At 42.2% G+C, this 16,466-nt stretch overlaps 1 protein-coding gene across 1 annotated transcript in view; it reads left to right on the top strand.

The window, feature by feature from the left end:
* LOC124722664 (inactive phospholipase C-like protein 1) overlaps positions 1 to 16,466 on the top strand; it is a 342,264-nt gene that overhangs the window by 107,200 nt on the left and 218,598 nt on the right. The window contains exon 3 of the mRNA XM_047247809.1: positions 14,313 to 14,516. Coding sequence (XP_047103765.1) covers positions 14,313 to 14,516 — 204 coding nt within the window. The remainder of the gene's footprint in view (positions 1 to 14,312; positions 14,517 to 16,466) is intronic.

Consider the following 16,466-nt stretch of genomic DNA (forward strand, 5'->3'; position numbering starts at 1 on the left):
CGTATACCTCCGTGCTTCAATGGTGGCTCGAGTGCACTAAGCCGGCAATAAGAAGAGCTCTCATACAGTATGGTCGGGATAAGGCGAGATGGCAGAGAGACACTCTTGATTATTATTACACCATGCTTCGTGAGCTGTCCTTCCAGGTGCCGTCTGCAGAACATCATGCGGAAGTTCATCGTGTCAAGGCACAAATCCTATCGATCACGCGACGACGACTGGGTGGCATCCCAATACGGGCAAGATGTCTTGACACCATCACTGGGGAACGTACCTCGATGCACCGTGTGTCGCGGAACATAAGCGTTACCGCCGGGCATTGGTAACAGTGCTCCACGGTTTAGATGGCCGTCAACTGACAACACAACAGGACATTGCAAATGAATTTTTAGAGCATTTCCGCCATCTCTATGCCGGTACACCGACGGACCGTCAGGTAGGGGAAGAGATACTGCAACATCTGCAAACGACACTGACAGAGACGGATAAGGCAGCGCTTATGGAGCCACTCACAGAAGACGATATAAAGGTGGCACTCACAAAAGGAGCGGCCCATAAATCACCGGGGCCAGATGGGATTACGCTAGAGTTTTATCGAGAATTCGTGGACATGATGATGCCGCAGTTGGTGTCGATGTACAATGAGGCGATGAGTCCGAACATGCGCCTACCGTCGGATTTTGTGACGGGCTTTCTTCTTCCCATCCCGAAGATGGCGGGGAGTCGCAGTGTTAATCAATATCGGCCTCTCACTATGCTAAACACCGATTATAAAATTTTTGCACGGCTACTAGCGTCTCGTCTCAAGCTGCCGATATCGAGGACAATATCCCCTGATCAGGCTTGCCTAGGGGTGCGAAGCAACATCTCCTCGGCGTTAAGTGAATACCGTGACGTTATCGCCCTTGCGGAAACTTGTAAAATGCGAGCAGCGATGATATCTGTGGACTTCGATCGTGCGTTCGACAGGATAAACCATGACTTCTTGGCGTCAGTCATGAGCCGAATGGAGATTCCACCTGTTTTCATCTTCATCATTATGAGGCTAATACGAGGGGCTACATCGAAGGTGATTGTAAACGGTCGGGCAGCGGGCTCGGTTCCTATTAACAGCTCCGTCCGACAAGGGTGCCCACTCTCCATGATGCTGTTTGCGATAGCGCTTGAGCCGCTGATGTGTGTTATGAGGCGCTCACTTACTGGGATAGCGCTTAATGAGAACTCTTTCGTTTGTCGCGCATATGCGGACGACCTGATCCTTCTTGTCAGATCAGGTCATTAAGTGCATCAGGCTGTTGAATATCTAGACTCTTACGGGACGGCAGCAGGCAGTATCATTAACATGACGAAATCCAAAATTATGCACATTGGACGGGGTCTGGAAGACATACCGGGACCGTTTCAGACGGTGGAATCGCTGAGATGTCTGGGGATCACATTTACCCGTTCACTGCGGCGGTCAGCGGCGGCGAGTTCTCGGCGGCTTCTGCAAAATGTTCGTCTGGCGATACGGAACAACTCAATGAGAGCCTTTGACATGATCCAGCGTGTGGCATACACTAACGTTCACATAGCGTCACGACTGCCCCATTTAGCGCAGATCCTACCAATACCGAAGGGTATTGCAGACCGCCTCATGGCTGCCTTTGGTTACTATGTTAGTACTGGGATGTTGTTTAAGATCACATATGACACGTTAACGCTACAATTCCGGAACGGTGGCCTCAACCTCACAAACGTGCGAAACAAAGCTCTGGCGCTTTACATGCGAGCGATGATACGAAATTGGCAACAACGAAAGCACACCATAACGTCAGCTCTGATAGAAGTACTTGTTCCGCCTTCGTACGAACCCCCTATTGCGGTGGGCAATATTTCGCCTTCTCTTCCACACATTGCCTCATTTCTTGTTGATTACAGTTATGTTCGTCTGAAAGTACCTTCGACGAGAATACCCACGACTCGGGAGATCTATAGGTGCTTGATGGATCACCATGCCCGCAACGTAATGGAATTCAAATACCCGTCGAGAACGTGGAACCACATTTGGTGTGCAGTACATACTCCATTACTGTCAACAGCAGCGAGATCGATGTGGTACATTCTTATAAACCGTAAACTTGTGACCAGGAGTCGATTACATACAATTCATATGGTCGATTCTCCTCTTTGCGCAAACTGTGGCCTGTTAGCAACGGAAGAACATGGTTTAGTGTGTGGCGCAGCGAGGGACGTCTGGATGCTGACGCGTCGAATATTGGCCTTCCTTCGGCGCACTAACTACACAGAAATCACATCGGATGTACTTTTTCTACCGGACAAGACCTTTTTTCCCAAACAAAAGACGTTTGCGGTCAATTGGATCGCGGGACATGCGACGAAATATTTGTATTCGTACGATATTAAGTCCGTGATGGATTATTGGATGTATTTACAAGAACAACACGAGCTCATACGGAGTCATACGAAATACAGGACTTACTTTTCCAATTTTTAGGAAGTGTTTTTCACAATCCACCCGTCAGCTGGGGTGTCCCAGAACTGAGAAGACTCCTGCAGCAGAACGACTAGAGACAATACTGCGCGGTTCAGTTATATTGGCATACAGCACACTGAGAAGAAAACTGGCCCCTACATGGTCGACGCAGGGGAAATGCATAAATATATGCCGCCCACAAAGGCAGAAATGGTCAAAATTATATGGCTGTCTGCCAGATTTATGATGCGACACCGTGTGCTGCAGGGATTGTGATACAGATGATAACTTCATTTTCACTCCCGCCCGTGACTAGGATTGTCATTTACTTTATTCATGTTACACAAAAAAAGGGCGGCCTTTACGTTGATTTTCTGGTTTCCAAATTGTTTTTGCTTTGTTTTTGCTGTCTCGATCCTTTTCTTATCCCTAAGATAGTACAATTGTACGAGTAAAGATTGTTTGTTTACCCTGCCTTCCTGCTCCCAAAAAAAAGATAAAAAAACCGCTTGGAATACGAATTTTTCTTTTTTTCTTTTCACTTTCATTTACCTTGTATGTAAATCTTATTTATGTATTTGTATAGATGTATGACATTTAAGTAAAAAAAAAAAAGTAATGTGCCACCCTCCGGGCTACAGGCTGCTTTCGTTCGCCTTTCGAGGCTCGCTGAAAGCCAGGTTTTTAATTCTTTTGTAGCGCAGCTACAGGCAGGCAATAAGGGAATCGTAGGACAATCCGTCTTACTACTTTCAGTACCCCATAGTGTCAGAGCGAAAACCTTATGGTACTGGAAAATTCATAATGCCACTTTTGTAAAAAAAAAAAAAAAAAATTGGATAGAGCGTCTGCCATGTAAGCAAGAGACCCCAGGTTCGAGTCTCGGTCGGGGCACACATTTTCAACTTTCCCCGTTGACTTATATCAACGAAAAAAAAAAAAGGAGCGCTAACGCGCTGCTTCCTGGACTCGGGTAGGCGCGCCGGCCCCAGATCGAATCCGCCCGCCGGATTAACTACGAGGGCCGGTGTGCGAGCCCACCTGGATGTGATTTTTAGGCGGTTTTCCACATCCATCCAGGTGAATACCGGGCTGGTCCCCACGTTCCGCCTCAGTTACACGTGTCGCAGACATTTGAAACACGTTCGCACTATTTCGCGATTTCCAGACAGATGGGGTACACTGATTCCGTCCTGGGGGTACGGGGTGGCGGCAGGAACGGCATTCGGCCATCCCTAAAAAAAAAAAAAAAACTAACATTTCCAAATCCGTTGTAACCACGCCGACCCTGCGATCGCTGTGGGACTATGGCGTAAGCGAAAGAAAGAAAGAGTAACACTAACAGAGTAAATTGGCTTAACCAATTACCCACAAAATTACACAAAACAGAATACAACTATAACCCCGAGTCCTAACGACTCGAGTAACCATTGTCAAATGTCAAAGGAGCCGTAAATCGTTCCGATCTCTTATTTATCACCACACAGAAAATTGCTTCAGGGGACGTCATAAATTTCATCAGTGTGTTATAGCACAAGAAAAGAACCTACAACATCATTCATTCTTAGTAATTGAAAAACGTATTCCAACCATACTCACCAAATACTACCGCCAATAAATATGGAACAAACTAAAACTAATACTGAAAAAGTGCCTTTCTTAACAAGTTATCGTTCATGAGTCTTCTTTAACAGCAACTGGTGCGAATCCACTGATCTATCATGGTCGGCATCTCTTTTTGTCAATCCGGTCGTTTCTTAACCCGCTGTTCCGGTACATTCTCTAGAAAACGCACCTCTAAAACTATGCTCACACGAAACCCAGAAACATTTCTACCACGCAGTAAGTTAACAGGTAGTTGCGCTTACGATTTCTCACTGTTGTGCCAATCAGAAACTGAATTGCACTCGCAATGCTAGGCTTGTATGTACCCCAGCTCACCAAAGCAACTTCCTTGTGGCACTATATCATGCGAATTAAACTTTATCGATTTTGTTCGCAGTTTAACCGGTTTGCCCTTCATGACAGACGAACCTTGTGGCAGTATTTGGCAACAGTTCCCCCCTCCCCCCAGCTGGAACAATATTCCCCCACGTTCGACTGTGCATCGCCGAAGGTCAGTTTTTGCATGGCACCACGTCTTACCTCTAGTACATACCAAATTGCAAGAGTCATCACTTTTGCGAACCTCCCGATATTCAAGGGTTCAGTCCTGTAGGGATTTAACCTTGAAAACCTGATCATTAACCTTGCAATCAAGTTTCCTATTTCTTTTCCTACCCCCTCCCCGTTCCCGAAGTGGCTGCACCAACACAGTTGGCGGCGAATCTGCGTCCTTCTGAAATAATAGCGTCTGTACCACTTCGTTACCCACGACGTCTGCAATTCAATAAACATTATCGATAGCTTTCTATGTATCCTCCACAGTATCTACAACAAAATTACTGTCTGCAGTTGCTGTCTAGACGCCACAAAAATCTTCGGCACATGCATTTCTCTGAGAACTATTCCAGACCCCACAACCTCTAAACAATATCCATTGTCAGTCAGTGGGGTACGTACTACTGTACCTACATAACCCATGTTGCTAGCCACACACTTAAATGACTTATGTTGCTATCTACGCAGTACTTTACTTCGGTACAGTACACAGTTACTTCGTCCAGCTGGTACAGCACTATAGACCATTTACGTTTTCCGTGATTTCCCTAAATCGCTTCAGGCAAATGCCGGGATGGCTCCTTTAAAAGGGCACAGTCGACTTCCTTCCCCACCCTTCCCTAATCCGATGTGACCGATGACCTCGCTGTTTGGTCCCCCCTCCCAAATCAACCAATCTATATTATTCCCCTCATCTTCCACAACGTCACTAATTGCTGCATCCGCGCCAGTACTATCCTTTTCCTTCTTTCAAGCTCCTCCAAAGCCCTCATAATCCTTCCGACCGGAATATCGTTCTCGATTTTACCTAATCACCAGAAAAATTCTTTGTCTCTCTTCCCCGTGTACTCTGGAGTAACTGTTCGGTGCAAAGCTCTTTTCCTTTCCTCAGCTTTTATTTCCTCAGACATGTACGAATGTCGTCTTGCAGATGAATTACCTCAGCTGATGAAATTCGTCCAGGTTAGCCCCTGTGATATTGTAAACGGCATGGTTGACCCTCTACCGACTGCAAAAAACCCAACAAATGATTCGAACAAAACAAGACCGCGACAAGGGCAGTTAAACGTCCCAGCACCTCTAACTACATTATATGCTTAAACATAATAAGCCATTTGCTTAGAACAAACTACAGTGCCCATTCCAAATGGTGAAAAGTGGAACTCAGAAGTCAGACTCTGGCGTTGTGGTAACAACCATTTTCAGTCAATATAACGAAACAGCAACAACAGGAAAAATAAAATCAAATAGAAGGACACTTAATTGTAACAGTATCATACCTAATTCTCGACAATTCTGAGGTTCACCTTTTGAATCGCTATACGTGGTTAACACCTTGTATACTCCTATACAATGAACCAAATACCCTCTTCTCATGATAAGACGTATTTCTCATAATATCCAAGTGAAAGTTAACACTTATATTTATACATACACATTTGCCTGAGTTGACGTGCTCCATACTGTACCTACAATGCAATTTAACCTCTGGTAAAAGACCCACGAACTTGCCACGATATTTGCAATAAAACAAAAACACACAAAAAATCACCGCACTCACCCAACTCCATGTTGATGCCGCGAGTTGCGCCTGGAGACTAGAATCCTGTTACAGCTTCAGACAAGGATCTCACATCTGACGCCAAAACGTAAAGGCACAGAGGTGTTGAAGGTGATGTTTGCAGATAGAGTATGCGAGGCTTATGTTTGTACATGTAATGACGATGCTTTTGATGGCCAATGTTTTCCTTGGCAATGCAATTTTCTCCATTTTTGCTCGCAGCAACACTTCCTAACTTAGCAACGTCGAAGGTGACTGACTGTCTCTGCTTTGTGAGTAATCAGTCCTCATAATCCCCTCGCCTCATTATCTCTCTCTCTCTCTCCCTCTCTCTCTATCTATCTACCTGTCTGTCTCTTTCTCTGCTTAAGGAGGTCTATTCTGCCATAAACTCTAACATTTACTTAATTAATCTGCAGACCATTGTGAAGTGAATGGCAGAGAATATATACCAGTGTTTCTCGTGCAAGGGTTATTTCCTGTGCCATTCGCGTGTGTAACCCAGGAAAAATGAGTCTTTAAATGCCTCTGTGGGCGTTGTATTTAGTCTTATCTTGTTTTTGCGGTTCCTTTAGGAGCGATAAGTAAGGGTCTGTGGTATGCTCCTAGATTCTTCTCTTAATACTGGTTACAGAAACTTCATAAGTTAACTTTCATATTACTGTCGACGTCTATCTCTGTGTGTCTGCCAGTTCCGACATTTCAGCATCTCAGTAACGCTTTCCCATGGGTCCGGCAAACCTGTGACTATTCATGCTGCCTCTTCTTTTTATATCTTCATTATACCCTGTAAGTTATATTTAGTATATTCTAGAATGGCTCGGACCGTTGTTTTGTAAGTACTCTCACTTATAAGCTGATTGCATTTTCCCACTATCCACCAACGACCCGAAGTTTTCCACCTGTCTTTCCTACGAGTGATCCTGTATGATCATTCCATTTGATGTCATCACATACTATTACACCCTGGTACTTGTGCGAGTTGACTGATTCCAGTTATGGGTCACTGATACTGTAGCCATTGGCTGCTGTTTTGCGTTTTGCGAAGTGGACAATTTTACATTTCCGAACATTTAAAGCAATTTTGAAATCTTATTAAGATCTGATAGAACATTTGTACAACTTTTTTATTTTTAAATAGTACTTCAGTATAGGTAACTGAGTCGTCTGCGGAAAGTGTGAGGTTATTATATCTGCTAGGTCAGCCTTTTTCCAAAACTGCACCTTCGGTACGAGAAGGCGACTGTTTTCCTAATCCGTATCCCCTGTAGCCTTAGTAGTACTTAGGATAAGAAGTCAACAAAAACACAGTACATGCATGTAATACTGTAATAAAACATCACAATAATAAATTATAAACTACAAAGTTAATGCTAGTTCTATAGTTACACGTAATGAAATGACACATAGGACGCAAAAAACTGTTCTTAGAAAATTAATCTACTTAAATTGGCATATTTAAAATTAGTTGGTTTGAACAAAAATATCACAGAAATATTTATAACTTTTACTTTTCACGTCAGCTCATAGGTCATGTACCCAAACTTCATATTTCGTACACTGAATCATTTCTTCTTCTCGACCTTCCTTACACGGCTGACGTGAGCAACAGACTCCGTCTTTTATTTTTTATTCATGTTACTTCTCGATCTTCCTTACACAGCTAACATAACCGATAGACTCTGTCCTTTACTTTTTATTCTTGTTAAAGTTTTCGTATATCTCTTTCCTTTTTAGGTCATTTTATTTGCCTTTTCTTTGGCTTCTATTTCCTATCTGTAAGGATCTGATGTTAATTCTATTGTTAATTTAGGTCGTTTCGTATTTTTCTTGATAACTGTTGATAGAAGATGAAACGTTCAAGTAAGATTTTATTTATTGGCTGTTATTGGTTCAAATGGCTCCAAGCACTATGGGACTTAACATCTGAGGTCATCAGTCCCCTAGACTTAGAACTACTTAAACCTAACTAACCTAAGGACATCACACACATCCATGCCCGAGGCAGGATTCGAACCTGCGACCGTAGCGGCAGCGCGGTTCCAGACTGAAGCGCCTAGAACCGCTCGCCCACATTAGCCGGCGGCTGTTAATTGTGACAATTGTTGCAGCATGGTTTTCGGGTCCACATTCTTGAGATACTGTAGAAGGTCCACGCTGATCATTGAGTGGTGTTGCAACGTTAGGTGGCCCAGAATTCTGCTTTGTTGTTTCAGTTTCATTGACCGACTCTTGGTCTGACTCAACAACAATATCAACAGTGGTAACTACTAAGTCCTCTTCTTTGACGACATTTCTGTCACATGGCCACAAGCCTGTTGCCTTAAAACTGTTTAGTGCTATGTCCATTCAAACTAATCTGGGATATGCATTACGTAGGAGTTCTGCAATATTAGCTTGTTTTATGACACTGCCACGACTTGAACGTAGCCATGACGGTGCGTCGTCATTGTAGCTATTTTTAGTGTTCGTGTGAGCAGGAAATGACTGCATGATTATACCATAATCACGAGTCAGCTGAACTGCCTCTAAATTTTTGGTGTGTATGCTATATCCATCCAGTAAAATCAAAATTCGTATCTGGTCCTTTTTTTTCTAGTTTTGTGCATTTTATGAAATGTTCTAGCCATAGGACAAGCAATTCTGATGTTATCCATCCATCTGTCGCTTAAGTATTAACATCAGAGGTATGAATTTGCTGTTGCATTCAATGCACATACACATGCTGTAAGACCCCTGTCTCAGCTTCTGGTTGCGTCCACTTTGTGTTTGCCTTCTCGGGCAATAACTTTATACGTTTTGTGAAATGTGGATAATGCGATTTCATCTACGCGATATACACTAAAGATCCAAAGAAACTGGTACACTTGCCTAATATCGTGTAGGGCCCTAGCGAGCAGGCAGAAGTTCCGCAATACGACGTGCCACGGACTCGACTAATGCCAGAAGTACTGTTGCTGAGAAAGGACACCATGAATCCTGGAGGGCTGTCCATCAATCGGTAAGAACACGAGTGGGTAGAGATCTCTTCTGAACAGCACGTTGCAAGGCTGGGGGGTTTGGTGGTCTTGTTCTGCCGGTTTACAAATCTCTTTATTTGAAAACTCATGCTTATACCAGTTTCTCTGGCGCTTTGGCGTATTTAGCCAGCAGTAAACTTATGTTTATCCAGTATTTCCTTGTGTTTATCAAGAACTCAGTAACACGCTCTTTATTAAACCCCTTCCTTCTTGCCATCGATATTGCTTTGGGAACTCGGAAGGACGAAGTGGAATGTTCTTTCATAAACCTGTAATACTATTTTTACCTGCTTTTTTTCTTTATTGAAGCTATGCGGTAGATGATATTTCTCAGTAAGTTCCTAAGCAATTTCCTTACTTCAGTAATAGTTACTCCTAAGGAACTGGACATTAAATTAATTATATACTGTGCTAATTCATCTTTCATCTCTGCTGTCACATCTTTAGGTCTTTCAAAATTTGAAGTCTGACGAGTGGGAGTAGGCCTTGGTATATTACATGTTCCACATGCTTCATTAAATCCAACTTCGACCTCCCACTTATTGTAAGTTGCTTCCACTTATTGTAAGCTCTCTTCATCATATGGATCAGGTGAAACAGTTTTTAGCCGGTGCGTAATTTTCATCAACGCCTAAATCGGACAGCTACGATTAACGAATTCTCCACAGGTACAACTTAGGCAGTGAGTCAGTGAGACGTCTAGCGTTTCAAACCCGAACTCACGCAGAACCTCAAGGTTCTTTGCTATTTGATTATGTTTAAATGAATGACAGAGTGCCAAAGAAATACATATGACACAAAACAGTTACCTTATCATCATATTAAGTGCAAAGTAGTGAGAGAATATAATAAACGCAGTAATAGAAACTGATTTGTTAATTATTTTTCTGTCCACGATGGCCAGCGGTCAGCTCAGTTGTGTTTGCTTACTCGCTCGACTATTTAGTTCAGTTTTACACTACTTCATATCGCATTTTATAAATGTGGGATGAAATATTACTTGAGTACGACGTAGGCTGTGGTACGACTAATGCAACTTTTCCCTATCACTCAAATTTGAAGTCGTACAGGACTCAAACCGGGGCAGTACTCCTGAATCTTCCTTTGTCAAGGAACATTTCTCCTTTTGCTTTGCTATCCTCAATTTCAGTTCCTATATCATGCATCACTGGACACAAACTCTTGTGGCACTGGAATCTTTTACGTAAGACCAAAATTCCTTTGGTTTTGTGAGTGATAATTCGAGAGGATTCTGTTACGACAGTTTCTGAAAGCTTTACGAATTGTTCTTTTGACATCTAAACCTGTTTAAATTTAGAATCTTTCTACCTTTAGCCGTCTGCTTTGTTTCACACCTATGGAACAGTAATCACTGCTCCTTTAGACGTTCCTCTACAGAGACTGCATACCATAGAGGGTGCCTGCAAACTGTTCTATTAGATATATATCTATCTAGTGCTAGGTCAACTATTATTCTAAACTCGAGGCAAAATTGCCATACATGCTCCTGTCCAGACTTTAATGTTTGGGTTCCTCCTTGAAATACGACGCTACAACTTATTTATCTACTCGAACAGTCCACGGGTGTACTGCCGGTCCATAGTGTCCAACGGGCACAATATTTCGGCGGTCAGACATGTCGCCATCGTCAGGTGCGCTGACGAACTGTGCTCCTGAGGGCGGGCGGCCGTCTTAAATCCCCTCCCCTCGCGAGGCGTTCTCTCCGCGGTCCGCGCCCGCACGTCAGATGTCGGTGAGACGCTGGCGTCGGCGACTGTGGTGGCGTCGGTGTAATTGCCTCGTCTGCCCTAGTCGCCCGTTCGTTTCCTTTGCTGAGCGTCTTTTTAATTAGACTCTGTGCTGGTTCCCATGCCCTGCTGAGGCTGTAGCCGCAATCTCGGTTGATGATTCCGTCCCTGGTACAAATTTCGATAGCCTCTCTCACGACGCTGTCCCAGTATTTAGATGTCTGTGCCAATACCCTGGTATGTTGGTAGTCCATTTCGTGATTTTCGGACAAACAGTGCTCTGCGACCGCCGACTTGTTGGGGTACCCAAGTCGAGTGTGCCTCTGATGTTCTCGGCACCGATCTTCGATGGTGCGCACTGTCTGTCCAATGTGGGAAGACTTACATCTTCAGTCCGAAGACTGGTTTAATGTAACTCTATCATGTTCTAGTCTCCTCATCTCCGAATAACTACTGCAACATACATCCTTCTGAGTCTGCTTACTGTATTCATCTCTTGCTCTCCCTCTACGATTTTGACCCCCATGCTTCCCTCCAGTACTAAACTGATGATTCCTTGATGTCTCATAATGTCTCCTATCAACCGATCTCTTCTTCTAGTCAGGTTGTGACATACATTTATTCACTCCCCAATTCCATCAGTGCCTCCTCATTAGTTATGTGGTCCACCCATCTAATCTTCAGAATTCATCTGCAACACCACATTACAAAAGCTTCTATTCTTGCAGGATCTTTTTCCGACGGTAGCGATATCGGAGATTTGATGTTTTAGTGGATTCCTGATATTCATAGTACACTAGTGAAATGGTCGTACGAGAAAATTCCCCTTCATAGCTACCTCGGAGATGCTGTGTTCGCCGAGCAAGTTCAAATTCAAATCTTGATAACCTGTCATTGTAGCAGCAGTAACCGATCCATCAGCTGCGCCAGACACTTGTCTTATATAGGCGTTGCCGACCGCAGCGCCGTATTCTGCCTGAATTGGAATACGCACTCCTATACCAGTTTCTTTGTCGCTTCAGTGTATATTCTCTCAAAAATAAAAGCTCATCTGCATTTGATTGCCGGCCGCGGTGGTCTAGCGGTTCTAGGCGCTCAGTCCGGAACCGCGCGACTGCTACGGTTGCAGGTTCGAATCCTGCCTCGGGCATGGATGTGTGTGATGTCCTTAGGTTAGTTAGGTTTAAGTAGTTCTAAGTTCTAGGGGACTGATGACCACAGATGTTAAGTCCCATAGTGCTCAGAGCCATTTGAACCATTTTTTTGCATTTGATTGTGTCCCCACAAAATACTAAAGATATGTTCCCATACATTAAATACTGTTTTATCTGAAATGTGTAATGCATCACTAGGCCTTTTTCCAAAAGGACTGAAATATGCCGTTGTTAAACTACTCTTTAAGAAAGGTGATAGGAGAGATGTCAGTAGCTACCTGTCTGTTTAACTAGTGACACCATTTTCAAAAAATATTACCTCACCTGAGCAATAACAATTTCCGCAGCATATCACAGTTTGGATTTCTGAAGAGTTTCTCTAAGTATTCTACTGTGTACTCGTAATTAGAAGTTTTATGGAACTGACGGTACAGCCAACCAACTGATAACGTCATGTCTAACCACACGATTGAAGAAAGTTGTACTTCGTAATTTGACCAATGTAGTCTGAGGAATTATTATGGCTGGAGAGAAATCATGAATGGCGTTCCCCAAGGCTCAGTTTTATGTCCGCTTTTGTTCCTCATACACGTAAACGACCTTCCATCCTACAAACAACAAACAGGATTAGTTTTTTTTTTTTCAGATGACACCACTATTGTAATCAGTCCAAGCATACCTACAGCAAGGGAAGGAATGTTAAACAATGTTCGACAGAACCTCAGACTTACTAGTTAGGAGGCTGGGTCTCGCTGGTCCCTGTGCTAATTGTACAGGGTACCTAGACGTTGCACTGACACATCACTTGCTCTTGGCAGCTAGAAGTACCACTAACACACCACTCACAGTCAAGACGGAGAGTGATGATAGGTCCTGCATTTTCTAGAGAATAGATGGTATCTACGGCAGAGGGAAGTACCTGAGGTGCCATTGGTATCTCTGGTATGTGTCTCTTGGTAGCTAGCGCAATACACCCCCATGCAATAGCTTCCAATAGTCTGACAGCATTCAGGGCGGTTTCCATCGGCTTACTAAATATTACTGACTCACCCACTGAAAAAGAATAGTATTCACAGTAGCCCATTGTGATTGGTGAAATATTTTTCTGAGCTGCAAATAAATAACTTTAAACCCAGCCTACTGATTATCATCTAATTTATAGATCTGTTAAACTCTTATGCCACAAGAATTAAAAGGTCCCTCTAAGAACTGCAGCGAATAATGCCCAAGCAAGTGACTTTCTTTTGTAACAAGCGAAAGACCCGTGAAAAAATTTACTGATTACCCATAGCTACTCGGAACTTCGAGTCTCCAACATACTTTGTCCGTTGTTGAAATGGGAAACTAAATGTTACTACATATGACAGTTTTAATATGCGCAAAAATTCTATTACGCCATTGTAGTCGATTTCATAAGAACATTGCTCACGTTAAACTTTCAAAAACATCCTTAGACCAAACCAGCCAACAAGGGAAAAGGGTAGAAAAATTCGACTGATTATGCAAGTAATCACACTGCATTTAAAGGTAAACGATTTTCAAACCATATGTAGTTGGCAAAATTTGTAGAATGCATAACTATAGCTCAAAATTGTCGAGTTGCTACAAAGTGCATTATGCACGGCACTCGTCAACTTACAAAATTAAATTTATATATATCGCTTTATTAATGGAGATTTACACTGAAATGAGGTAAGCGATTGTCTGACCTAGGTAGGATATTACAGTCAACATTTGTGGAAGACGCAAATGCGGTTTACAAATGATTATATAGTATTAATTACCTTTTTAGCTGCGCTTAAAGTCGAAGTACCCAATATATCACACGCATAAGTTTTGATGCCATCAGTAGAATATAAAAGAGGAACGACAAGAACTGCATGATTAGTTAATAGGTAAAATGCTTCAATCTAAATTTTTGATGCGAATTTACCTAACATACGTGATCTCACACATATGAAAAAAGAAAGTCGGCTTTTATATGTGGCACCTTCTACTCTAGAGTGTCAAAGATCAATATTGTAGCGTCAAAACTTGTGAGTGTTGCAGTTTGACCCATTCAGTGCATACTTATTGCAGTCTTTATTTTCAGAATTTGAATACATTTCTTGAATGCTATTATGAATTATTTTTATTGTGTACAGTTTTTTTATGAGAAAAGTTCAAAGTTTGCTAATTGTGCTCTTGTTTCAGGTCTCGCAAGATATTTGACATCGAAAGAATGCGACGTGTTTGCTCCATCACATGCCGTTTTATGGCAGGACATGTCAAAACCGATTACTGACTACTACATTTCCAGCTGCCAGAATTCATTCCTTTCAGAGGGTCAGCTGAGAGGGGATACGGGCGTAGAGGGAATCATCCGGGCGCTCGGCAGTGGCTGCCGATCTGTCAGAAGTAAGCTTTTTGTTTCGCTCGTTATGTTTTAGATTTTTGAGTACCTACGTCATTTAAATATAAAATTAATCAGATATACTAATTAACACACATGTAATTGTACTTTTATGAAAAATTTACGTCCTCTTATTTCTAATTACGTATCACACACAAAAATTTAGCTTCATTGAAAATATAAATTCTTATATTAGAACAAATAAGCCCTCGGTTACAAATATTAAGTAAAAATTGACCAGGTTTCGACGCTACTATGAGCGTCGTCTTCAGAATTAGACTAACTGTTCTAAAACATATTTGGTATATAATACATTAATAAAATTAAAATTTGTATATGAGGCGCTCATCATTGTGGAAGAAAATTTACGTCAATTTAGAAAAGATGTATCAGATGAACAAATTACCGATTTTATGAATCTGATTAATGTCGTTGCCAAGTACAACTACTTTGAATTCAACGGACAACTGTACCAGCAGTCTGATGGGCTCGCTGCAGGCAACCCTTTAGCCGGCATCCTTGCCGACATCTTTATCAATTCCTTGGAAAAAAAGCTGTTTAACCGTGTCTCAGCCGCTTCAATAGGTATCCTTTCTTACACAAGATACGTTGATGATATTCTAGTCATCTATAACGGACCCGCCGACAGAATTGATCATATATTTAAACTTTTTAACGACCTCCATAAAAAAATTTCTTTCACTATTGAACTCGAAAACGAAAACCGCCAATTACATTATTTAGACTTGACGTTTACAATAGAAGAAAATAACATCACTTTCAATATTTTTCGAAAAGAAACGTATACTGACCAAATCGTGCCTGCTTCCTCTTTTCATCCACAGTCTCAAAAAATGGCCTTTTTTCACTCTGCCGTCCACCGAGCCACCTCTATACCACTTTCAACAGAAAAGTTTAATGAGAGGGTTAATTTACTTAAAACCATAGCAGTCAATAATGAATATACGCCTAACATAGTGGACGACATCCTAAAAAAGAAAACTTCAAGAACTACCACGCTCAACACCTCATGCACTGAAATTAACCCAAAAAAACGTTTTTCTATTCCTTTCATAGGACCCATTTCCTATCAGATTCAGCGCATGCTTCGCAACAAATACAACTGCAATGTTGCCTTCTCTACTAATAATAATCTGAAGAGAAACTTCATTCATAATTTGAAATCCATTCGCTCCCCGACAGAAAGTTCTGGCGTTTATAAGATCATCTGCGATACCTGCTCCTCCTATTACATAGGGCAAACTGGAGGTGCTTTCACCATCAGATATAAAGAACATCTTTTGAGAAAGAACGGCGCCAGTCCCTTAAATTCATCCTTGCCGATCATCTCTTAATTATTGGACACGTGCCTAAAGCCATAGGCGATAACAATATTCTGCATACTGAAAAGAAGGGGCGTAGGTTAGATGTTTTAGAGGAATTGGAGATTTTCAAACATCTCTCTCCTCATGATGGCCTCATTCTCAACGAACAGCTGCAGCTGCGAAATAAAAACTTTTTCGACTGTATAAAGCCATTGCTTGATCTTTGATTCAGATTTCCTCATGCAGTTTACCGAAATGCTGTTTTCCTGTTACATCTTAGCTGTTTTCTTGTCATAACTAACGGTTTTTTTACGTTACAAAATGTATCTGTTTAAAGCAGATAAATATGTAACTTCATCCTATTATCATTAGTGCTTACGTTATGCCTGAATCAACTGCATCACAATTTCATGTGTCTAATTTTGAATGTACAGTAGCCTAGTTGTTTCTGCGGCTACTAGATGGCGCTCGTAGCAACACCATGTTTACTTGCCCACACTTTCTAACGTGGGCACCTGAGTCTTGTTGCAAGCCTTGTTAACTCAAGTACGAGCAGCCCTTAGCGGCTCGCCATCTTTCTTACAACTATTCATGACGTCGCCTTTCCGGTTTAGATCTTTTTTAATATGT

This window comes from Schistocerca piceifrons, chromosome X (genome assembly GCF_021461385.2).
Source record: "Schistocerca piceifrons isolate TAMUIC-IGC-003096 chromosome X, iqSchPice1.1, whole genome shotgun sequence".
In the NCBI taxonomy this organism is placed as follows: domain Eukaryota; kingdom Metazoa; phylum Arthropoda; class Insecta; order Orthoptera; family Acrididae; genus Schistocerca; species Schistocerca piceifrons.